Raw genomic sequence first — 24268 nt, forward strand, 5'->3', positions numbered from 1 at the left:
ACCGAAGAAATGGGGATTTAACCTTTCATGCTCAGTCTTTGGGTTTGAACTTCTTTGTTGTACAGAGGGTGCAGCCAGGAGCTAGTGATGGGTTCATTTATTTCAGCCATTTCAGCTTGCATCTTCTGTCCAGCCTTCCTTGTTTCCTTCATCCCATAGAATTTGCCTTTAGGCCATCCAGAGCCACTTGAGAAATGGGTTTATCCCCACTCCTCCTTGTATCCCCTCCGTCGTGGGTCTTGCAGCAGTTGTGCACAGATTCAATAGGAATAAAGAGATCCAGAAACTGAACTGTGGACTTTGCAAGCAAACACTTAACATCTACCAGATCACCCCCCCATGCAACATCGGGTTTTGCAATGACTTTGCATAGAGGTCTGTTCTGTTGTGATGCACCTGGTGGGGTGATGGCTGTGTTTTGGTTACTACAGGGTTGAAGCCATCCTTGTAGATCAGCTACTTGATTATGGTGTGCACATGTGTCTTTGGAATTGCTCTGGGCACGTGGAAGCATCAGTAGGACAAACATAAGATACACATTTCTTTTTTAACAGCTTTTCTGTTTTCTGACGTCTGCTCTTATTTACTCATTCCCATTTCTTTCTCCCTTTGCAGAATACTTGAGGAGCGAGACCGCCTTTCTAGAAGAGCTGGTGTTTGGAAGTGGAGATACCATTGAACTTTCCTGTAACACCCAAGGCTCTTCCGTGTCTGTTTTCTGGTTTAAAGATGGTATCGGGATTGCACCTACCAACAGAACTCATATTGGACAAAAACTGTTGAAGATAATCAATGTGTCATATGATGACTCGGGGCTGTACAGTTGCAAGCCAAGGCATTCCAACGAGGTCCTGGGAAACTTTACAGTCAGGGTTACAGGTACGTGCAGAAATACAGCTCTCTCGGTGACTTATCCTTACTTTTGGCCTCCACATGTTCAACACAGCTGGTGCTTTGTGGTGTTTGTCCGTACTTGGTAGGTCTCTACCTCCCTGGTAACTCCTGGCACTGATTAGACGGGCAAAAGAAACCAATGGAAGAATGCTTGTGTGTCCATACCAAATGTTAAAGCTTGATGAGAGAGACTTAGAAACGGTGCTAGTCAGATTAAACCCCAAATCCCCCTTAACACTCAAATAGATGCAATGCTACATGTGCCTTTGAAGTCTTTTGTGAGTGAGTGAACTGTGGCTCAGGGAGGTTAAGTGACTTTTCCCACTTTATGTGACACATCAGTGGCAAAATTGCATATAAAAGCTGGAGGTTCCTGAAAACCGTTTCTCTACTGATAGATCTCTTCCCTCCATTCCAGTTATCACAAATTACTAGTTTATTTCTGAAGTAGTTTATCTGTAAGTTGTATATGTCCCAAGTATGTGGTTCATCAGAGGTACTTGCTGGAATTCATACATTACAAACAAGTGCTGTGTTAGGAAAGCACATGCTGTCATTTGCTGGGCTGTGTTTTTCATGATTAGGAGAGAACAGCTACAAGCTGTCCAAGCCTAGATCACTTAACAGAATGTGCCAGAAAAATCTGTTGTTCTCAGATAGCTAGCTAATGGCTAGCACTAAGACTGTCTCTGTGATTTCAGGCCGCTGCATTGATAAACGGGTTCTCATCACTGAGCAGATAGAAAACCTTCTGATCACACAGATTAAAAGCTTCAATTTTCAAAAGAACTAACCCCTTAAATCTAAGGTTTTGAAAACTTTCTTTTGCCCTTGAACTGTTGGAGCTTCTTCAAGCATCCCAGGACAGTAGGTCCTTGCCTTCAAAAGTTGAGTTCCCTCAGAAAGTGAGGGGCTCTGTCTGAAAACCAAACACATAGATGTTTGTGATTGTAAATCACATCCACTCCATAAAGGGCTTTCTGGTGCCAGAAATAGGATTTTGTGTGAGAGAATCAAACCATCATGAGAATAAAAGCTCATTTCAGTGAGCCTCCACCAGCATCTGCTTTTCATTGAATGTTACTGGAGATTGCTGTGAATGCTTCAAGGTCATATCAATTAAATGGTTAAAGGAGTATTTGGCCCTTGAAAGGCTTCCTTTAACTAGGTACGATTATGGGAACTATCCAAGGAACTGCAGGTTGTTAGAAACGTTACTCTCTCTTCTTTTTTTAAGTGACATTTAAATGCTTTTGAGTTCAAGGGGCAGCAGGGAGGCAGAAGAGGGCAGCTGGTTACACGCTCAAATGAAACAGCTGCCAGCCCCAAAAGTTTGTAAAGTGAGAAATTGTTTTTAATAGTGGAAGGGCTGATAATCCTCTGCTTTTAAAAAGTTTAAGCCCCTGTGTTTTTCCTCTTCGCTAATAATAGCTAATAACAGCTTAAGAACAAGCGAGTAACCTGAACCTGCTTTCTGACAGCATTATGAGTCTTTGATTCTATTAGCCCACTGTCATTACCACCAAAGTGCTGGTAATGTGGGAGTCTCCGTCTTAGCTGTCAGCAGCACTTGTTTTAAACTTTGAAGCCCTGCTTTATGTGGCAATAGTGGCGCCTCTTGTATGTGCAGATATTTCTTCATAATTAGTATTGATTGCACTGAGGAGATGAGATTGTTATCAGAGGTTTGTGGTTTGTGTTCCCAATTCTTAAAGGTAATGCCAGCGATTAGCTCAGGTGTCTGGTCGGGTGTTTATGTGAGCATCTGATGTTTGGGGCTGGAGTTGTTCTCTGCATAAAACTGGTTTAAATCTGTACTAACAATCTGGAATTGCTCTGATGTGTATTCTTATGTGAGGAAAACTAGGCTGGGTGTATTCAGAATTAGCTAGTACACACGTAAGTCCCATTTTGAGATGTGCTTCCAGATTCTGGGAGCAGATCAGGATTTTCCTATGTGGAGCTCTGAGTTTTGAGTTTGCAACAAATTGCCTCTTCCACAGTGACACTCAGTGTGTACAGTGATATGCTTGATGCTGAAGGTAGGGCAACGAGATGTTGAAGCTCACATTTTAGGGTTGAAAACCAGGCTGATTAATAGCAGGGCTTAATCTCTTCAAAATGCCTCCCTTGACAGACACGGGCTTGCGTGTTTTGCTAGCTTACAGAAAGAAACGTACTGTCCTCTTAAAACCTGAGCACTTGAAGAGGATCAGAAATAGAGGCTGCATGCACAAACTGATCTCCAGCCCTGTTGGCAGAAGCTCCATTTCTGCAATCATTTCATGTACAGAACAGCCTTTGGATTTAGTGCCTGAGCAGCACGCCTGTGATGAGCATGACCCGCAGGCTGGTACCAGCAGAAAAAGCTTCCAAAATATCCAAGACTGAGCTATTCAAAACAGCTGACTAAAAAAATGAAGCCCTTTTCCATTCATAATTAAAGGTCTTTTGAGAATAGCATCTAGCAGCACTTGTTAATGCCAATACTTGTCAATGTCTGACAATAGGTTTACTATTTTAGTAAATGGTTCATGAATAGCTTAGAAATTTCCAGTCACCTTCTGAAAAACGTGATGTTTTAGTAACCTGAACAGGACAGTAGCTCTAAACATGGGATATTTGGTCTTAAATCCTAAGCTGCACCTCTCACCTGAAACATGAAACAGGGTCAAAGTCTCTTCCCTCAGCCTTGTGGAAATGTATTCGAATTGATATAAAAATTGATTCATCTCTTCTGCTCATGACTGGTTCATTGAAAAGCAGAAGTAAATGATAATCACATGTTAATATATGGATAAGCAAACCTGAGAGTGCAGGGCTGAGAATGTGCTGGTTTCTCTGTCGATGCTGGTGGGGATTTGGCTGGGTTTCTGCCTTCGCCAGGACTTGAGTAAACCTGCTGGTTCAGCTAAAACTCCTAAACATCCACTTCACTTTCAGCAAGCCCCGTGGCATTTCCCTGGTTCTGCTGCCAGCAGGACCTCAGCTGGAGGTTTGCAGTTAGATACGTGCTGCAAGTCTTCCTTGAGACTTTGCCAAGGAGAAGGTGCAAAGCCCAGTGCACCACTACAGCCTATAGAGATGGTTCCTGTGTTACTTCCTCCTGCAGATGGTGGATATGTCTGGAAAGTCCTTTCAGATTCTGCAGAGAAATAGCATTTGTTGTTACCTTTCCCTTACCTTTTGTTTTTTCTCTCTGTTTTCCCCCTTTCCACCTTCCTCTCCTCTTATTTTTACCTCCACTGAGCTGGTCAGAGAACAGCAGAAAACTCAAGTGCAACTTGAAATGAAGGAGGTTCTGCCTGGCATGGTCTGAAGTACTGCATTTCTGGCCACGTGTTGAAGACTCAGAGTTTCCTGTTTTCTGGTGTTTAAGGCCAAGTTCTTTCACCACTGTCTCAGTGTATAAAGGCTGCTGGATTGCTAGCTTTTGCTTTTATTTAAAAAAGACATTCCTGGAGATTATATGAAGTCAGTGGTGCTAAATCTTCCAGACACTGAAGTGTACTAAATCGTGTAAACTAAATCAAACACTAAGCTGCTATTTGATAATGGGATTTACGTTTACAGTAGTCATTTGTTTAGGGGGGAAGAGGAACTGAGACTTCATTGTAGACAGCTTGGAGAAGGTGAGATGTTAGACCACATTAAGAGAAACAGATCAGGATGTTTTGGAGAGATGCAGATGTTAACCTGTAATCGGTTACTGCCTTGAGGTGTCTTTGTAGGAGGAATATGACGGGATGGAACTGTTCATGGAGCAGCCATCAAAAGGTCGATTGAGAGGTTTAGTTGCAAGGGGAGGTTTTAAAAGCTTTAGTCTGAATGGTTGAGCAAGGAGTTAATAAAGGGAGACGTGGCAGGGGTGTATTGAGGTAAAAGAAAAATGCAGGGAAAGTGAATTAGAAATGCTGACCTGTCATTTTGAGAGTTGGTGGAATAAAATGTCTTCAGAGTGAATGCTCTAGGGGAAAAAGGGGGGGGGGGGCGCGGAGGAGAGCTTGCTCTTCAGAAAGAAATTTTCCCTCTTGGAACTGTTGTTGTATTTATGAGAAGAGCACTTGACACAGGGAGAAGTGTTTGGCATTGGACCCTGGTCTCTGGTGGCAGAACATTAGCAAACTCATGACACCTCTCTCCCAGTTCAGAAAGCTCCTGGCCAATTGACCTTCCCAGCAGCATGGGAGGGACGGGCTGGTGGAGCTGCAAAGAAGGCTGACCCATCACTGGAATGTCCTCCCTCACTGGAGCCCACCATGGCACCAACAGCCTTGTTGAGAATGGAGTCCCTGCATGCCATCCTCTTTCTGCTTCACTTCTTTCTCCTTCTCTTCCTTAGATTCCCCTTCATCGGGTGATGATGAAGATGATGATGACGAGTCAGAAGATACAGGTAATTTGGTTTTCTGGCATACAGAGGCCTTTTCTTTGAAGGCAACATGGCTCCGAAGTGGAGCAGCTCATCCAGATGTTCACCTGGTCAGACAGATGTTCTTTCTCTGTGTTGAAATCAGTGACTGTAGGATGGTACCATGATGATGCTTATCTAAAAAGTTAGAAATAGCAGCCAGAGTGGTATAACATCCAACAGCAACAGCAGTGTGATTTGTTTTGAGACCTGATTCTGCTGATCTGCCTCGATGAGCAGATGACTTTATGAATTCTCCTTGAATGTAAATCCAGACAAACCTGCTTACCTTTTTTATCTTCACTGACTTTACACCAGTTTTACACCATTGCAAACCTTCACCTGCTTCATTTTTAGCTGGTTTGATTCTGGTGCTTACCAACATCTTGGCTGGAGTCAGAGCATGAAATTTACACTATCCAAGAGCCAGATTAACTGATGCTGTAGGCAGGAGCAACCCCTTTGACTTTACTGCCTTTTTCTTTCACTCACATAGGAAAGGGAGCCCCAGGATGGAGCCTCTCAGTGCTTTTACTCTGAATCTCTTTCAGTCCCAGTGCTTGTTTCTTTAAGCGCAATAGCATTAATCAGGATCATTACATGCTTCAGAGGCGTTAGTGTGGTGTTTTATTATGCTCTTTATATTTCTGCAAAGTGAGCTGCCTGTGTGTATGTGTTTTCAATAAATAAATGTCTTGCATTTGAACTCCCAATCAGCTGTGTACATTGGCAGAAGTTCAACATGACTGGAAAATTTCTGCTGCCCATAGCATTGGACATGCAGAACTCTTTAAAACAGGTCTCCTACTGTAATAAATTCATAGCACATAGCTGTGTTATCCAGTATATGAACAGCAGTGGTGAGTTATGGTGCCAGGCGACCCATCAGCAGCAGTTAGTGGTTTTCTGATGGCTTCTAATTAAGGGCTGGATTCTGCAAGGTGGCGGGCACCTTTGCAGAGGCACTCAGTGCTCCTGATGCCTGCTGAAGCCTGGTAGAGGCGTAGGAAAGGTCAGTTTTGGTCCTGCAGGATTTGTTCCTGCTGCAGAACAGGTTCTGATGAGCACAATTAATTGTTCTGTACTTTTTATTATGTGGTTTGTAGTTAACTCTATCTCTTAGCAACAGATATCAAAAACCATCAGCTGGTTTACGGTACAGAGAGACATGGTTTTCTCCACTGAAAAGGAAAACACACGTTTCACCACATGTATTTATAGCCTGTATTCTGGGTCTTCTTGACTTCGAGGCTGTCTCTTTTTTTAGACCTGAAGGTAACGGCTTGTCTTTGCTTAAAGGTCTTGTTATAAAAAGTTGGATTCTCTTCTGCTTTAAAAATGGTTCATCAGCTTAACGTGCCAGCATGGTGAAGCCTCATGGCATGTCATGACATGGATGTGCTTTATGTTGCTTTGTTTGACGTCAGACCCTCCACTTAAACTTCTTCTCTTGAGTCTGGGGAGCTGTATTATTAACCCTGGCACCACCACTGTGGGACAGTCCACAGGGGCTGCAGGACCCTCCTGAGTACATGGGTATAGCCAGTGCCATGTCATATGGACAGCCCAAGGATCTGTGACCTCCATCTCTTGTGGCAAAAGGATACCCTAATAATGGGGTGTATGGGCCTCTGCTTGTCCATCAGACATAGCCATGGTCAGTAGTTAGAGGAGTGAAGGCAATAAGCATGCTTTTATGCAAAAGAAAAATGTAACCAATAGTTGTTCATATTTAAGGGGGGACTGATCCATCCAGGACTGGCTCACTGCCTTTTGCCATATTGCATGTCACTGAATAAAAACTTTGTCTCCTGGCCTCTTGTGATGATAAGTTAATTTTCTGCTTTAATTGTGTTGTTCAAGAGAATTTCTTATCCTTATATCTATAGATAAGAGCTTGGAGAGCTGATTCCAATAGCATCATGAGTTTAAAGCTAATCTTGTTAATCTGGGGGGCTTGACCCAAAAGTGTTGATTAACTTGAGCTGGAAATAGCAAAGCAAGAGAATGAGAGGAAATCTGCCTTAAAATAAATCAATATTTGGTGTAAAACCTTTTTTGAGAGCACATAGGCCCTCCACGTGGAGTGCCCTGCTCTGCTCACCGTCCTTCAAGCATCTTCTCTGAAGGGCCGCATAGAAATGGGGCATCCCTTAGGGGTGGGCAGCAGAAAAGAAGAAAGAGGAACTCGAGCAGCTTCAAATCATTGGCCCGTTTGTTGCAGCCTTGTCACAAACCGCGCTCTGCCTTTGCAGAAAGAGGCTTTCCAATACCTCTGTTCTCTACAGCTGTATTTCCTGGCCCTGCAACAAAAACAAAACACCCTTTTCACACACTGCTCTTCTGCCCCAGTGCTCCCTACCCGCCTGTATCTGTTTGTTTGGAGCCCCTGCTGCGTAGCCCCAGCACCTTCAAAGAGCCCCTATAATCTCCAATTAAATCTGGCTGTGTACTTGGAGGCGTCAGCTGGGGAAATTACACAATTAGGGTTGATTCTGTCTGCCACAGAATTTTGTGGCAGCTCCTAATTGCTAAATGAGTGCTCGGCTGTATTAATTATTCCAAGTATCCCTCTCATTTTGTTTTAATTGGTCATTCCAGTCGGATGGGTGGCCGGTGTCTTTACCAAACAAAATGGACCGTGTCGGGTTTGGTGTTTGATGATGGCAAAGAGCCGGTGATAATGTTTTTCAGATCCCTTTTCTTTTCACACCTGCACATGCAAAATCACTGCTTGTAATTAATTTAGAGAGAGCGGGTCTAGAAATCTTTCCTGTCTTTCATCCTTCCTCCTTTCTCGCTGCCGAAACTCTCTGGAGCTTTGCAAGCATTGCTTGAAAAGAAGAGTTAGCAACATTTTCACCCCCCTAAAAAGTGGTAATGAAAGGACTCTGGGGGCACAGCAAACCGAAAGCAGTGATGTTTTGTTCGCTGCTCCTGCAAGTGAGAACAAAGGCACTGTTTTCAAGGCACAGACACTTTCTTCCAGTTCCAGTTTGACTTGAGTGATGCTCTGATTGTTTGAAGTTTGGCACATCAATGCAGGGGTGCCCAGCTCTGGCAAGCCCTGAGTTGCATGGAAGAGCACCCAAACGAAGGGAAGGCACTTGGGGAAGAAGCAGTGTCTAATTGGAGGAGGGAGGAGTGGATCCTGCCTTTGCTCCATATGGAGACTATCCCCAGCTGGAAACTTTCCTGCTCCTCCCTGATGCCTGATGGCAAAATCCCTCTTGGCTTCAGTGACAACATTTGCAGCCAGTGGGTTAATGGGACTCCTGTGAGATTCAGGCTCATCTTTTGAGTGAGAAAACATAGTGAAACCTCACCCTGCAGCACACGCAGCCAGTGTGGAAAGGGGAAGACTCCCCAAAAGCACAGCACAAGGAGGAGCACAGTCCTGGTGTGATCTAGTTACATCCTCGTGCCCGGGTGAGTGTCACTGACACCATAAAATGGGATTTATTGTAGACAGATATGATAATCAAACAACAAACAGCAGGTTATTTGGCTGCCCTTAGCAGCAGAGAAGAGGGACTTTTCCATCCGTGCCTGGCCTTTCCCTGAACTCTATCCTGTTTAGCTCCATTAACCTCCTGTAAAGTCTTTGGGAAATCAGGGTGCGTTGCCAAGAGGAAGCGTTGGGCTAGGCAATAGCCCATGCTTCGGAAACCTAAGACCAGATGTCTCCCAACATGGTTTCTGCAGCTCACTCCCCTTCAGGCTTCCCAGCACCACCCCATCTCCTCCAGATTCACCCCCCCCGCTGCTGCCTGGGCTTTCACCCAACCTTTGCTTGGTTTCTTGCTCCTTTTCCCAACGTGTGTGATAGCAGCATCTTCCTTTACCATCAAGACCTGCTCTTCCCTTATGGCATGCACCCACTCTTCTAGCATTTTTTGGAACGTTCCCCATTCTTGTGCATTTCTACCGACATTTTAAGCTCAGATGCCGGAAGGTAGATGGCAACATGATGTCCAGCTTTATTTAGCCCGCATTACCGTGTAGCATTTGAAGGCCCTCCCAGATGTGCTGTGTGTTCACAGCAGTTTGTAGAGGGATCTAGCAGGCGCATGGGGATTGCAGGGATTCCTCTTTCTGACTGTTTGTGCCAGCCGTGCTCCTGTTTCAGTGCCACCCTGGCAAGAAGACTTGTGAAAGAGATGAGAACAGTGTTCCCAGCAGGGCCATCTCCAGCAAATGGAGGGCCTCCTGAATGTAGCTCTTGACATTCCTCAAGGATAGGTGTGCTTTACAAGGAGCCATGGGAAGACAGGGCCATGTGGAGGTGCTAAAAATCAATGGGTGCATGGATTGCTTTGTCTGAGCTTTGTGACCTTGCCTGCAAAATCCTTGGAGCTGAAATGCAGCAGAAGCCTGCATGGGGGACACAGGATACTTAGACCAAGGTGGGGTCTGGAATGGCAAAGGGATGGGTCTTGTGGAGCCAAACACATTGGGGCTAAGTTAATCAGGGAGTGTTGGAGATAGAGAACAGCTCAGGTGCATCTCAGAGGGATGCAGCAAGAAGGAAAACCCTGTACAGCTCTGTCATCAAGGGGGAGGGGGTTGCAGAGGCTTCAGAGTAGCACTGAGGTGGGTCTGTGATGCTGGGTGGTGAGCATCCCCTGAGCATCGTCACCGCTGCGGGAGAAGCCAGCACCAATGCTTTCCCAGCAGCTTTGATGGCCATTGTGTTTTCCATAGCAGCTACTGAAGGACCAGCACCTTCAGTTTGTCTTGGCCAGAAGCACGAAGGTGTCTCTGACTGGTGGGTTTGGGTACTCTTGTGTCTGTGTGTGCTTCCTTCCCATCCAGAGGAAATACCCAGTTAAAATCCTTGGCTTCCTCTTTGCTGTTTTGCAGCCCAAATGCTGTTTGCCCCCATCTCCCTTTGGCCTTGGTGTGGAGCACAGAGCTGGGGGGGCTGGATGTGGCCTTCTGTGTGAGAGGGGAAGCACCCCACATGCAGCTCTGCAGTGTTTCCTTAAGCAGAAATGAAAGCTTGGGAGGCTGTTAAAAAAACTTCTTTCTTCCCAGTATAATGAGTTTGCTGCTGCCTTAATTTGGAGTGAATATGTAATGTTTGTAAGGTAGCCAAGAAACATCACTGCTCTTGAGGCAGATTATAAAAAGTATCTCATGCTAACACTGGTGTTTTAGAACAACTTATCCCTGTTCAAGGGTAACATGAATCTTTAAAACTAAAATCACTTGTACTTATAGAACATAAACATGATAAACCAGTTTGGCACTGGCTGGTTTTCTTCTTGCCTTCCCTTAAGGAGGCTACGTTTGTGCTCGCTGAGAAGCAGTTTTCCAGTGCACTCAGCTAATGCTTTTTCCCTGCTCCCTTGCTGGCTCATCAATGTGTTTCTGCAGTTCCAACATCTTTCTGCTGTTCGTGCTTCTTGGCTGCCATTGTCTCCGAAGGTACATCTGTATCTTTTTAAACACTGAGGCTAAACTCTCATCCTGATCTGGGATAATTCCACCTGTTGATTTAAAAGCAGCTACTCTAGATTTACACTGGCATTACAGGGACAAAAACCTGGTCATGAACCTTTCATCACAAACCTGAAATGCAAACACCCTGTCTACGTCTATGAGAGTCATTTAGCTGGAAAGCATTTCTGTGTCATTTATCTTAACTGCAGCAGGTAGCAATTTAACTGTCACTCCGCACATGCCAAAGCCTCCTCAAATGCATCTGCTCACCAGCTGATATCCTCTGTGGCAGAAACGGGCCTGTTCATCTTGGTTTCTCCTTCCTCAGGTGTCCCCTTCTGGACCCGGCCAGATAAGATGGAGAAGAAGCTGCTGGCAGTTCCCGCCGCCAACACCGTTCGCTTCCGATGTCCGGCGGGTGGAAACCCAACCCCTTCCATCTACTGGCTGAAAAATGGCAAGGAGTTCAAAGGAGAGCATAGGATTGGGGGCATCAAGGTAAGGCCTTGCTGATCTTTTTCATCAGCAGTTTCCTACCAGTAGAAAATTGTATTTCACAGGAATTAACATTGGTACATACGAGAACACGTGTGAGGATGGAGCGGGGGCGTCAAGGTAAGGCCTTGCTGATCTCTTTCATCAGCAGTTTCCTACCAGTAGAAAATTGTATTTCACAGGAATTAACGTTGGTACATATGAGAACACGTGTGAGGATGGAGCGGGGGCGTTTCTTGCAACCTTAGCAACTGCTCAACACAAAGGGTTAAAAGGGGCTGCTGTCCCTTTGGATTGAAGGCTAATTCCCTCTGGGCTTATCTACAGTGATTGTTCAGTGAATAGGTAAAAAAGAGACTGGGTTTATGGTTGCATTGTGAGCAGTGATGAGAAAGCAGGAGCAGAAACTTCTGTTCTAAGTTCTGGAGATCAGCCCAGTGTGTTGAGACATAGCTGCTCCCGGCTTTCCAGGCTTTCCACGAAAACTGACACGGCATCCTTTGAAGGTGTAGGAGGACCTCACCAAAGAGCTGGGCCATCGTGCTGGTGGTCATTAACATTCTTGTGGTATAAATCACTGACCCTTGGTCAAGTGTTGGAATCCCTTGTAGCCAGAGTAATAGCATCTGCTCCTTGGCTGCTTTTTTTCTACCTCCTTGCTTTCTACCAGGAGATGTTCTGGAAAATGCTCTGGCTTGTGTTTATAGATAGAGCTAAGGGATACAAAAACCCACAGCACTCAAATGATTTGATTAGCCAGAAGTTTCTGTGCTACTGGATATGATGAATTGTGGCAGGATTTTAACAGGAAAATCAGTTCTTTGATTTTGTTATTGTTACTTTGTCCCTTAAGGTCACTTTGTGCCTTAAGGTCACAGTCAGGCTCCTTTATGGCTTTATTTGGGAAGAATAAAACTGGCAGCAGCTGATTGTAACAAAAATCAGTACAGAAAAAGGACTCCTGAGCAGTGATTTTTGCCTGCAGTCGGTCAGCCCTGGCATACCCATGGCTACTAGTAAGGAAAGAAGGTGTTTTTTAGCAAGGCACCTTCATCAGTACTCTGAATAGCTGTGTGCTGATGCCTACCACATCTGTAGCATTTTGAAAGGCAGCTAGGCATGCAAAGTGTGCCGGGCTCCAGAAACCAGAACAGGATTCAGAAAGTCTTCCTTCCCCACAGTTTTGGGCTGTTTCTTTCCTGTTAGCTCAGACCTGTTCCTGAAAGAGCCTTTTGTGATTTCTTCAGTGAAGCCTTTGAAGCTCCCTCCTCAGTCCTTTCCCTGTTCCAGCCTGGATGAGGCTGAGGACATGCTCAGGTTTGGATCTTCTGGAAAGATAAGGATGGAAAAGAAGTGGGGAAGCAACTCCTGTGGGTAAACAGCCTTTCAGCAGTTAGCATTCACAAAGCACAGGCATCTTTTACTAATTGCAGGCGGTAAGGATCATCAAGAAGTGTTTTCAGGCTTGTGTGCACTGATCAAATGGCTTTTTACAAAACTATGTAACGTCAGCTGCACTAAATTATGCTTGCAGAATCAAACCTAAAGCTGAAAGCAATTCCCCATCCCACTTCCCAGTGGTTTTAATCTATCGTTGTGTTTAAATTGACACATTTCATCCTCTGCAACACGGTAGTGAGTCTTTGGCTTCTCTGTGCTTTGTTCCTCTAGGGGCACCTTCAGCAACAAGCCAACGCTTAAAAGAGCTATTGAAGGCAATGTCAGGCCAATTACAGCAAGATTGGTTTAAGCTCTCTATCTGTCTAGGTGTAGTTCTTTGTCCTTAATATAAAGACATCTTTCTCTCTCTGTAAATTTCCTTCCCTTATTTGCTTGTTTTTACTCTTGAGCTGGGGTTAGATATAAGTAGTCAAATGTAAACCTCATCCAGTATAAATATACTGATAGATATCAGCTGAGATTTGAACCAGAAAAAGAAATTGAAAACCTGCTCAGTGTCTCATGCATTTAAGATTTAAATTCCCCGTTACACCATATCTTCATAACAGGATTAGGCAGCTTGAAAAGAATGGGAAATATCCAGATTTGGCAGAGTTTGGTTGGCTTACTTCATCTCGAGATCTGGTCTTAACCCAGAAATCCTTGAGCTGAGATTGTTCTTATTTGTTTTCAGTGTGTGGAAGTTTTGGTGTTGATTGTGAAAGGTCTGTGGTCACCGGATGAAAGCTGACCACTCTTCCACTGCTGCCTCTTGCAGACTGGATTTAGATCTGTGTGACTGCCCAATGTAAAGCCGGCAAGAGAGAAGGGCGGGTGTTGAAAACAGAAAGTGCAGGCTAACCCAGTTCTGTTACAGTTCATCCTTAACTGATAAAGACAAGAAATTCATATGACTTATCATATGAAGTTTCCCAAAGAGCATTAATGGTTAAATCCTTGTTGGAATCTCTAATATCGTAAGCCTCTGTGTGTTAAATGACCCTAGAAGGGAAGATTGAGGGGGAGGGGAGATAGAGGATTATCCCTTCCCCAGACCATTGCACTGACTTGCATACCAGTCTGGCAAACACAGGCTGAGGTTCCAAGTGTGTCTGCAAGTGTTAGTTTCACAGGAGCCAAGAATGACAACACCAAATAAACCAGAGGGATTTCCAGTATCTCACCCAATTGATTAATGCCTGCACAAAGTCACTTCATGTTTCTAATGTTCTGTGGAGTGTGGTGACTGTCCTAATTTGTGAATGTCCCTTTTTATTATCCTTTAACTCTAGATGCCAGTCTCAAACATAAAAGAAACCCAGAACAAACCAACAAATAAAATAATCTTCTTGCTTCCAAACAGATTCTTCCCCATAGGCCTATGCCCCCCAGGTTCTCCTCTCTTTTCAAAGTCCCCATCACAAACCTGGCAATGAGAAGGGCTTTGAATGTGTTAGAAAAGCATCTTTGAAAATGCATGCTAAGTAAAACACCTAATTCAGACCTGGTTTTATAATACAGGTCAGACTAGGGAGTCATCCATGTACCTGGAGCCCCAGTTCTTTGGAGTAGCTCCTAGGGGTTCCAGACGCAAGTGCTTTGCAATGCTGAAAAGTGGGTTAGAAAAAAGTCTTTTAGGCACAACTATGAGACAAGCCAGTATGGAAATAAGCCACGGAGCAGCCACAAATTTGCATTGAAACTTCCTTGACAGTCTGGTATGTTCAGCTGTGAACTCAGGGTCCAGGTTCTCTGTTCTCAGAACTCCTTTTACCCTGTAATTCCCATGCTGTTACGGAGGGACGGTGCATTAGGAAAAGTGGAATGTTAGTTCTGCATTGAGCTCCATCTGTGCTGTCCTGGGTGGGCAAAGGGTGCAGTCAGACCTGACCAGACATTTGCAATAACCAGGATTTCTGTACAGACTTTGCCACAGCCTCCTGTTTCCTATAACCTGAAATTAAATGCTGAATTCAGCGGTCCCTGAAAAGTGGGGTGCTGAGCAGTGCTGTTCTCATGGAAGCAGAGATTTATAAAGCTTTGTTAAAATGACTTCTGCTTGCTTATCTTGCAACTAGGCTGTCTGCTCATAGAATCACAGAATGGTTTGGGTTCGAAAGGACCTTAAGATCATCCAGTTCCAAGCCCCCTGCCATGGGCAGGGATACCTCACACTAGTTCTGTGACTTTTAAACATTCTCTTTGTGAAACCCTGGCTTTAATTGTGACTTGGCCCCTTAAAGGAAAGCATGTGGATGCAATTTATGCGTAGCTAAAGAGGTTAAATGACTTCATATTAGAGTTCACCTGCTGCAGCAAGAAAACTCCAGGAGCAATTACGCCCTTGTTTTTTCCATCAGCCTTTCACATTCTATAGCACAGCACTATTGTAATCTCCTGCTTCTGTGTCCTTGGAGTCACCTTCAAAATGTTTAGTGAAGTTAGGTGTTCTGCTCTGGGTGGCCAAAGGCGTTAAAATAATATCCAGAGATTTGGAGAGCTTTTGTATGCTATGCATCCTAAAATCATCTTTGTTACTGTTGGTTGCTTTCTGTATTAATTCAAGATTTGCTTTGCATATCTGTTATATCCTTTATACTCATTAGAAACAAATGTTCTAGCTGGGATCACAGGGCACCGGGTCAGAGTGGAGACATGGGTTGTGCTTTCCTTTCTGCTACTGAGCAGCTAACAACTCTGGACCTGAGCCACATCCAGAAAACCAAGCAGTATAAAACTTGGTGCCAAAGTAGAAGGGCCAACCAAGCATCCTAGGGACCAGGCTTGAGGCTGGGCATGTTTTCTCTGTTCTTTACAGAGATTTTAGGGGACTAACTCAGTTATAGACATTCATTTCTGCTCAGACAGATGCCATGACCTGTTGCTTCCATAGCACACATCTTTAAAACATATCATAGATGCAGTAGTATGATTTTTGTTTGTAGTCATCTTATGGGTTATATGTAGCGGTTGGTAAAGATCTGCAGATGAGAGTACAATACTTTGAGCTGACAAAGTCTCTGGACCAGAGTGGTCTGGCAGAGGGGACCAGCAGATCAGAGTTAGCTGATGCTTTCTGTATTCTAATGAGAGGTGCCACATTCAGCTGGTTTCACTATTGTTATTGTGGCAGCATCAACAGGTCACCTTGCAATCTCAGCGTGTTTTGATGTGTTGACCTGTTGCTGCCTTGGTCTTAATTCCTTTTCACATTAAGCCTTTAATGACCCTTGAGATGGGTCCTTGTGATGTTCGGGCCTATTCTGGGGTCCATTCATGCTGGCCAAGTATGTAGAAGCTCACTGATTGTTCACTGGTTTGAATAGTCTGGTGGTGATGGTACTTGACCGCAAGCTTGATGGTTTAATTTCTTCTTCTAGTTGCGACACCAGCAGTGGAGCTTGGTGATGGAGAGTGTTGTGCCATCAGATCGAGGAAATTACACCTGTGTTGTGGAGAACAAATATGGCAACATTAGGCACACGTACCAGCTCGATGTATTAGGTGAGATTTCACTGTTCTCCTTCAACGGCTGATCTGTGGTGTGTGACAGGATATGGGAAATGGGAGCTTGGTTTCTTTCCCAAAATGCTGGATCATATGTCTTCTAAAACCAACAGCAAGCATCCTTTGATCTAACAGTTCAGCTTCGGATATCTGATCAATAAATTACTTAGCTGGTCTACAAAGGAGCCAGAGAAGGAATGGCAGGGCTGAGATGCCTCCTCCATTCCTGGATGGTTCTTCCCTGTTTGGCTTGAGAAGCACTGGGTAAAGTGGTGGCCAGAACACCTTTGGGGGTCAGTCCCAGTCTTCACCCTCTCTGCTGAAAGGGCAGGAGATGAAGGGTTCAGAGAAGAATCCATGCTGCAAAAAGGACAAGTGAATTAATTAGGATTTCCCTCTATTTTCTCTTTTTCAGAGAGGTCGCCCCACCGACCAATCCTGCAAGCAGGGCTCCCTGCCAACCAGACCGTGGTGGTAGGGAGCAATGTGGAGTTTCACTGCAAGGTTTACAGCGATGCCCAGCCTCACATCCAATGGCTGAAGCATGTGGAAGTCAATGGCAGCAAATACGGCCCTGATGGGACGCCCTATGTCACAGTGCTGAAGGTTGGTACACACTCACTCTTCTCACCCTCAGGGCAGTCCTTCTTTAAGCTCACACAGTGGAATACTCTGCTTTTTTGGAGGGGGTACAGCAAAAATGTCCTAAAGTCAATGTTCCAGCCTCTTCTATTTGCCAGAGATAACACAACTACTGTAGTGGCATAGATAAGCAAAGTAGTTGTAGCAGCTGAGACAACTGGGAGAATTGCAGTATAATGAAAGAGCTGTCAGATTGTGTTTGACCTGAAATTGTAAAAATAACCTTTTTTTTACAGCTTCAATAGAGGTATTTTCAGCACTTACTAAAATAAAAGGCTCCCAACTAAAACACATTCTTTCGTTTTCATGTAAACACACTGTAGCGTGCACATACTAAATAATGCTGAGCTACCAGCACCTGAGAGCCAAGACAGCCTTGTTCCAGCCACTAACATTTGTGAACATTGCTATTATCCGTGCTCAGGAAAACCTTTATTGAGCAAAAACTCTCTTAGTAAGACTTCACTTTGCTAAAATGCTGTCATGAAAAGGAATTTCCAGATTACAGCCAGAACAAAGCCAGTGGGTCTGGTTTCCCCTCAACCTAGGTAAACATAAGAGGTAGAGAATGGAGAGTGAAAAGCACATTTGATGTCTAAAATTTCTTTTTTCCTTTAAGCATTTCAAGGCATTCTGTGTTAGTGTTTATTAAAATGTATAGGGCCAAATGGAGTTTTTCTGGCTCTGTAGTTATAGCTGAAAGGAGACTTTGTCCCTCCAGTTTCAAGCTGAGGTTGTCCTGTGCATGGACATACCCCATACACATCCTGCTGCACACACCCTCTGTCTCTTTGTATGAAGCTTAAAAAACACCCCACTTATCAGACATCATCTACAGAACTGTAACTCAGCCAGATACATGATAATAAAAGCCAGAGACCCTGGAAATAATTACACAGATTGAAATAACAGATTGGTTGGAAGAAATGGCTGGAGACCGTTCTTCAGGATTGGCAACACGTGCTTCTCGCGAGTTGATAGAACGTTTTCTTTCCTCGCTGTCTCTCCAAATGTGTTTGAATTATGCATATTTGAATTTCCCCCCTGGTTTCACAGCCCAGTACCAAGCTCTGAATAGCTGCCTGTGTCACATGCCATCTAGTATAGTCTCCGGGCTCCGTGTGTGGTCCCCGTGGGATAGAGTGCTACCTTTTGGAAGTTTGCAGAGCCGCTGCGAACAGTGCCTTGTGTCACAAGCACAAGCTCCCATTTTGCTGTGGCAAAGAACATATAAATAGTCCGCATAAATAGTGCTTTAAAATGAAGTTGGAGCGGCACCGGGGTGGCTAGGTAATTAGAATTGCCAAATACCTTCTCTTCTGTGAACGGCAAAGGCTCCGCATTCCTCGAAGGGGAGCACAGGCAGGAGTTTGAATGCACAAGTTTTGTTTGGTTTTATTTTTTTGCTGAATAGGACCAGCACACGTCTATTTACTACTTCTGGTTAATCAGGAATGCTTTGAATTGTATTAATGCCGGCATCAGCGCTGGGGCATGGAGCATTTCCATTTTGGGATGCATCTTTTGTGCACTAGTACTGGGCCTCCATGGAGCTGTGTCAGGCCCAGCTTTGCAGGGATTTTGTTTTTATGTTGTGTGTGCTTGTATTTTAAAACTAAAGATCTGATAAAGTGATCTCACTGTCCTCTTGAGGCCCGCCTGCTGGCTTTATGGGTTCGATCCCCTTGTGCCACACACTGCTGTTGCTTTGACCCAGCATCCTGGCCATGCTGCTGGAGCCAGGTGCTGTTAACAGCCCTTCCGTGCCTACAGCTGCTTTAGAAAAGGCTCCCTCCTGCCCACTACTGTGGTGCCTCCAGGGAGATAAGGCTTTTTTATCAGCCTGCTCTTCCCTCCTGCTTTCAGGAGATTTTGTGGAGTGTAGGAGCCGCTATGGGGCAGTTTATATATGGGGAGTATCATGGTCTCCATTGCAGCAAGGGGAACAGAGAGGTGCCCAGCACATGCAATTCCCCCCCTTACATCTAAATAGGGGGGGAGCAAAACCCAACCCAGTCCAGCTGGATAAATTGAATGCTGTACTTTCAAGCTATTTCTTAACAGCCTGACAAAACCAAGCCATCACCTGCATCAGTTCTTGAAAGCCTGGGCTAATTTGTGATCAAAGGAAACCCCTTTTTCTTTGCAGAAGAGCACTAAATGCATTCCAGTTACAGAGAGTGGGCTGGCAGCACTGTGCCCAAGCTTTGTCAAAGGCTAAACTGTATGTTCTGCATTGAAACATGCCCGGTTTAATTATAAACAAGGCAGCAACAGCAGGCAGGCACGTTTCCCTGCTAGGACAGACAGACTTGCCAGCACATAAGCCTTAGGGATGAGATCAGGTCAAAACTGGTGTTGTTTGTCAACCATGAATATTGGGGCTTCCTTTTGATGCCACCTGTGGGTTCAGTTCTTAATAACCTATCAGATTTGGCAGCCCGGTTGATGTTAGAGGGCTGCAAGTCATATTGGCAGGATCAGGCCTTGAAGGCACTGAGACTGGGCTGGAGAGACCAAAAATGAGAAGAGCAATTGGCTTATTTTCATTTCCAGAACTTCAGTTGGTAGTTTTCCTAGACTTTCCCTAGGCTGCTTCTGAGGCCACCCAAAATGGTTGTGCATTTTCAACCAAAATAAAAACAACTGTTTGGTGTTTAGGGAAAAAAAACCTGATGTGCTGTTGTGGCAGCGTGGAAGAAGAGAAATGAAAGCCTTGGTTAAGAGTCTGAAGTTTGTTTGATTTATGTGCACCACTTTATTTAGTAAAGAAGAGGCTCCTATAAGCAGTGGAAAAAATTACAGCTAATTTCTGAAAGGCAAAGTCAGCAGTGAGTTTTCAGACCGCCACTGCTTATATTTTGTTTCCAAATTCTATTTTGGAATCTGATAATTGAAACAGTATTTGCTGAGCTGGGTTGCAAACACAATTCTCTGCTTAAGCCCTTTCTCTGGTGCTCCTGTCTGATGAGTTACGGAGAAACCATAGGGCCTCTGCTGTCTGATGGAGAAGTGGGGAATTGGTCTGTCTGAAGGGAAGGGCGTTCACCTGCACGTGGTTTGGGGGCCAAATGCAACTCCTCTTCCTCACCCAGGTCCTGGGTTAAGTCTCTCACCATAGGGTGAGCTGGGGATGTTGCCACAGCCGAAAATAGCCGTGAATAGTCAATCCTAGCTGATATAGGTGTGATGAGGTATTGCTTGGTTTACTGAAGTTCAGGTTTCTGTCTATTCCTGCAGTCTTGGATCAGTAAAAACGCTGAAGCCGATGCTAACCTAAATCTGTTCAATGTGACAGAACAAGATGAAGGAGAATATCTGTGTAGAGCCAACAATTTCGTAGGCATAGCCGAAAAACCATTTTGGCTCCACATTCGCAAACCAAAACCAGGTAAACCACAGACTCTGTCCCAAGGCCCTGGCAACTGCGAGAATGAGCTATAACAATTTTAAGAAGCTAGTGATTAAAATTCCTATTCATTTTGTATTATACCCTGTCAACTGACGCTGAATGGCTTGATCTTATTTTCTTGCTAATTTTTTTTAAACAAGAATGTGACGCCTATACAGCAATTGCCATGGAAAAATTCCCACAATAAAATGACTGTCAGATTTTGCTATCAACTCTTCACGCTTTTATTCCTTTCCCTTCTTTACAATTGAGTGCTGATAACAGAATTGCATGTTAATGACCTGTGACGTTCAAAGCTCTGGAAACCCAAGCTGTTTGGAGATTTTCACCTGTAAAACTGATACAATCACTTCTGTCCCTTGGAGAAGTAATGGAGAAATAAATGTCAACATGTGAGGAAACATGTTAACTAGAGAGAGCGGCAGCAATCTCCTGGGCTCTGGGGTTTGACTCCAGCCTGGAGGGTTGGGCTGCTGTGTTGCTCAGTGCCACTGCAGGAAAGTTCCTTTACAGGCACTTTCTTGCTCTTGGCCAGAGTTATAGTGCAGTATCAAGGGCTGTATACTCAATACATGCTTTGAGATGCCCACTCTGAAAAATCTGTAAAAATCCCCAAATTTCATTGGTTTTTGGATGAAATGAACCAAAATGTTTGTATATTCCTCTGGTCAGCACTTGAGTCTTTCCCCACTACATCTCCCCTCCTTCCTCCTTTCTTTCTGTCTTTCCTCTTCTCTTTTACCACCCTCCTTTCCCCACCCTTGTACTCACCCTACTAACCTGAAGTCAGTCATATTGTGGGGGCAATTTTTCATTTGGATGCCTTTGCTTGCATGCTTCTTTAGTGGGACAGAGTAAGAACCTGGTGAAGGGAACCTTTTTTTGCTTTTGACTACAGGTTGCAGAGGGGAATGAATAAATGAATGTGGAAGATGGGCCATTGGAAAATAATGCAAACCAAACCACCTTAATCTGCTTTTGAGATTTGCCTGTGGTGTCCTCACACTTGCTGGGAATGTGGCTTATTCTCTGTTTTCCCTCTTTTCTATACGTGTGTGTTTTTTTTCCCCCGTAGACGGCAGGTGTTAACACAACGGATAAGGAGCTAGAGATTCTGTACTTGCGAAATGTTACTTTTGAGGATGCTGGGGAATATACTTGTCTCGCAGGGAATTCTATTGGGTTCTCACATCACTCTGCTTGGCTGACGGTGCTACCAGGTATTTTCTTCTCTGCTGGCCTCTCCTCTCCAGGGTGCCTTGATGTTTTGCTCTAGAAATGCCAAGTTCCTTCACACCGCCCCGTGCTTGGAAAGAGGGGGTGTTCTTTGGGAGCAGATCCTCTGGGATTTGCTGCAGGCTCCTGTTGCATACTCACAGCTGACACTTTTTGCATTGCAGCTCACCATTTGCATTATTATTGCAGTAATGACATAGAATGCCCAGTGTCTTCTAGGATCTAGATAACAGGGAAGTGTTCACAGCCTCCTTGTTAAGCCAAATTTAAGAGCTTTATCTTTTTACACTGACAGTGGGAGAAGGAAACCTCCCCATCAGGTGATCCAGGGCACCTAAATTGGACATGGCCTGTGGATCATCTTAGGGAGGAACCTTTCTGTCTCATCTCGTATCTTAACCTGAAATGAGATGCATAAGTGCTTGGTGTGAGTACACCCTTCCCTGCCTATAGCATTATTTCCACTTCATGGATGAACAGGCCAAGGCAGCGATCTCAAACAGAAGGTCGAGGGGACTCATCTGGAGGCAGAGCCCAGGAGTCCCGGTTCCCAGGGGCATTGCGTGCTGCCTGCTCCAGCTGGGATCAATGAAAGCTGCAGCAGCCTTAAAAACTCAAGGCCAGGGTGACCTCAATTTTGTGGTCCTTTCATGTGCAAAAGCTCTCATTGACAATAAAGTCGGCACAGAATATGCAACAGACAGGTCTGCTCTTCAAAAGAGGGGAATGAGACTGTGCTGTCCCTTCACCTGCAGAAGCTGCCTCCACCTATGGGGCAGGCTTGAGCACACTCCAGGAAAGCACCAGCAGTATTCACAGAGAATCTCATGGGTGTTGTGCCTTGCAGAGAGTGCAGGGACAGACCTGGAGTATGTTCAGTAGAGCTTTACTGAAAGGGCGCAGAAAATCCTGTACACCCCACTTTGGCTCACGCAGTCATAGACCACATTTGGGTCCAACTCACAACATATCCATCTCAGGATGTGTTTAGGAACTGGGAACTGTGGCATTTCTAATCTTGACTTTATCTGTGCGGGTGGCTCGGATGTAATCGCTTGTTCTGGGGCTCAAGGTGTCTTTCATGCTTGAACCTGCTGCTGGTCTTTCCCCTGTGTATTTGCCAGCTCTATAATAGCTGATCTGATCCTGTTTCTGCTTCTGCTATCCACTGGATGAGAAATTGTTTCCTTTGGTTATAAGACTGATGTCTCTGTTATTTTGAAAACCCCCTGGTGCTGTCTCATCCAACTGTTTTTACCGTGTGTCAAATCACACCTCTCATTTAAGCAAAGAATAAGCAGGAGAAAACCCACCAAAAACCCCGAAGTGGAACTTTATACTGAAGTCAGATGCAGTGACTGACAGCTGCCTGTGCAGCAGCAGGCCCCAGAGTGCTGCCCACAGAGAGGGCACAGGATACAGCCCGACTGCTTGTAATTCCCTGTCCATACTGCGGGAGATGTGGAGCAGAAGCAGCAGGGCTGTGGCACCAACATCTGATCCCAGGAGGTCTGGTAACCCTTCCTCGCAGGAGGAGATGGCTCCATGCAGGATCAGGCCCTGCACCGCTGACACAGCCCCTAGTGTCACCGACAGCCCTTTCCCTATGTCCCCCTGGACACAGCCACTGAAGAACAGATGTGGAGCCTGCTGCTGCCAGGGGAAAGCTCCTGCTGCTTGCCGAAGATGCTGCTTTGGGGCAGCAGTGATGTACATGATCCGTTAGCGAGCTAACCACGCCGGCATGACTTCATTATAAAGTTTCCCACCGCTGACTGTTCCTCTGATGCCAGCACGCCTTTTGGGAACGGAAAACCAGTCCCACCAGTCCTTCTTCCTCCGCTGTCTGTGCCTGTCCTGAAAGGAACAAGGGGAGAAACACAGCTGAGCTTTGCTGGTCCCAAAAAAGCCTTGCTAACAGGTAGCCATGACTGGTTGGTTCATGCCATCACTCCAGCTCAGCCACCTCTCTGGGTCAGACCTTCCAGCCTCTTCTCAGCAGAGCTAAGTTTCCGTTAAATAATTGTGCCGGTTGTGAGGCTTTTGCCTTGTGTGATGCCTTACCCCTGGGTGCCCTTTGAGCTCCTTGGTCCCTCAGGGCAGGCACTGGTCCAGTGGAAATCTTTGCTGGAGAAGTCAAATCAGCAAAATGCATCAAACCCTCATCCTGCAGCCTTTGCACATCCAAGACATCCAGCTATGTGTGGATGGGTGGGGAAAGCAAGATCCGGATCAGAGGAACAGCACAAACGTGATGCCTTCAGCCTAGAGCACTGGTTTTCAACCTGTGGGCTGAAGGCTCTTAGAAACCCCAGGGTTGCATCAAAGTGCAGTAAAATTACACCCCCAAAGGCCAACTCTTTTAGCTACAGCAGCAGGTTGAAAACCACTGGCCTGGGAGAGCCCCCTTACTGAAGTCACTCACCAGATTCGCATAAATGAGCAAGTCCTCCCCAAATTCTTTGCACTGCTTTTGTATAGTTGCATGTAGGCATCTGCCTACCCCATCCTGACTGGTGTCTCTTGTCACCCCGCAGCGGAGGAGCTCATGGAAATGGATGATTCGGGCTCAGTGTATGCTGGCATTTTCAGTTACGGCATTGGCTTTATTCTCTTCGTCCTGGTGGTGGCCGCTGTGGTTGTCTGCAGGATGAAAATGCCAAACAAAAAAGCCATGAACACCCCCACTGTACAGAAAGTCTCCAAATTCCCACTAAAGAGACAGGTAACAGAAAGTAGATACAAGATTCCTATTCCCCCCTATGGTCATCCCTCTCTTTCTTCCC

General features: G+C 45.2%; 1 protein-coding gene across 7 annotated transcripts in view; it reads left to right on the plus strand.

The window, feature by feature from the left end:
• FGFR3 (fibroblast growth factor receptor 3) overlaps window positions 1-24268 on the plus strand; it is a 56385-nt gene that overhangs the window by 20812 nt on the left and 11305 nt on the right. For 2 of the 7 annotated variants that reach the window (XM_061359800.1, XM_061359801.1), the window contains exons 2-8: window positions 616-879; window positions 5237-5290; window positions 11079-11248; window positions 16066-16189; window positions 16608-16798; window positions 20075-20225; window positions 24020-24207. In XM_061359800.1, coding sequence (XP_061215784.1) covers window positions 616-879; window positions 5237-5290; window positions 11079-11248; window positions 16066-16189; window positions 16608-16798; window positions 20075-20225; window positions 24020-24207 — 1142 coding nt within the window. Of the gene's footprint in view, window positions 1-615; window positions 880-5236; window positions 5291-11078; window positions 11249-16065; window positions 16190-16607; window positions 16799-20074; window positions 20226-21321; window positions 21467-24019; window positions 24214-24268 lie in introns of all 7 variants that reach the window. The other 5 variants (XM_061359803.1, XM_061359804.1, XM_061359799.1 and 2 more) reach the window with 4 other exon arrangements.

The sequence above is a fragment of the Neopsephotus bourkii genome, unplaced genomic scaffold, assembly GCF_033783945.1.
Source record: "Neopsephotus bourkii isolate Nb327-2 ecotype Australia unplaced genomic scaffold, CSIRO-AGI_Nbou_v1 NB_994, whole genome shotgun sequence".
NCBI classification, from domain to species: Eukaryota; Metazoa; Chordata; class Aves; order Psittaciformes; family Psittacidae; genus Neopsephotus; species Neopsephotus bourkii.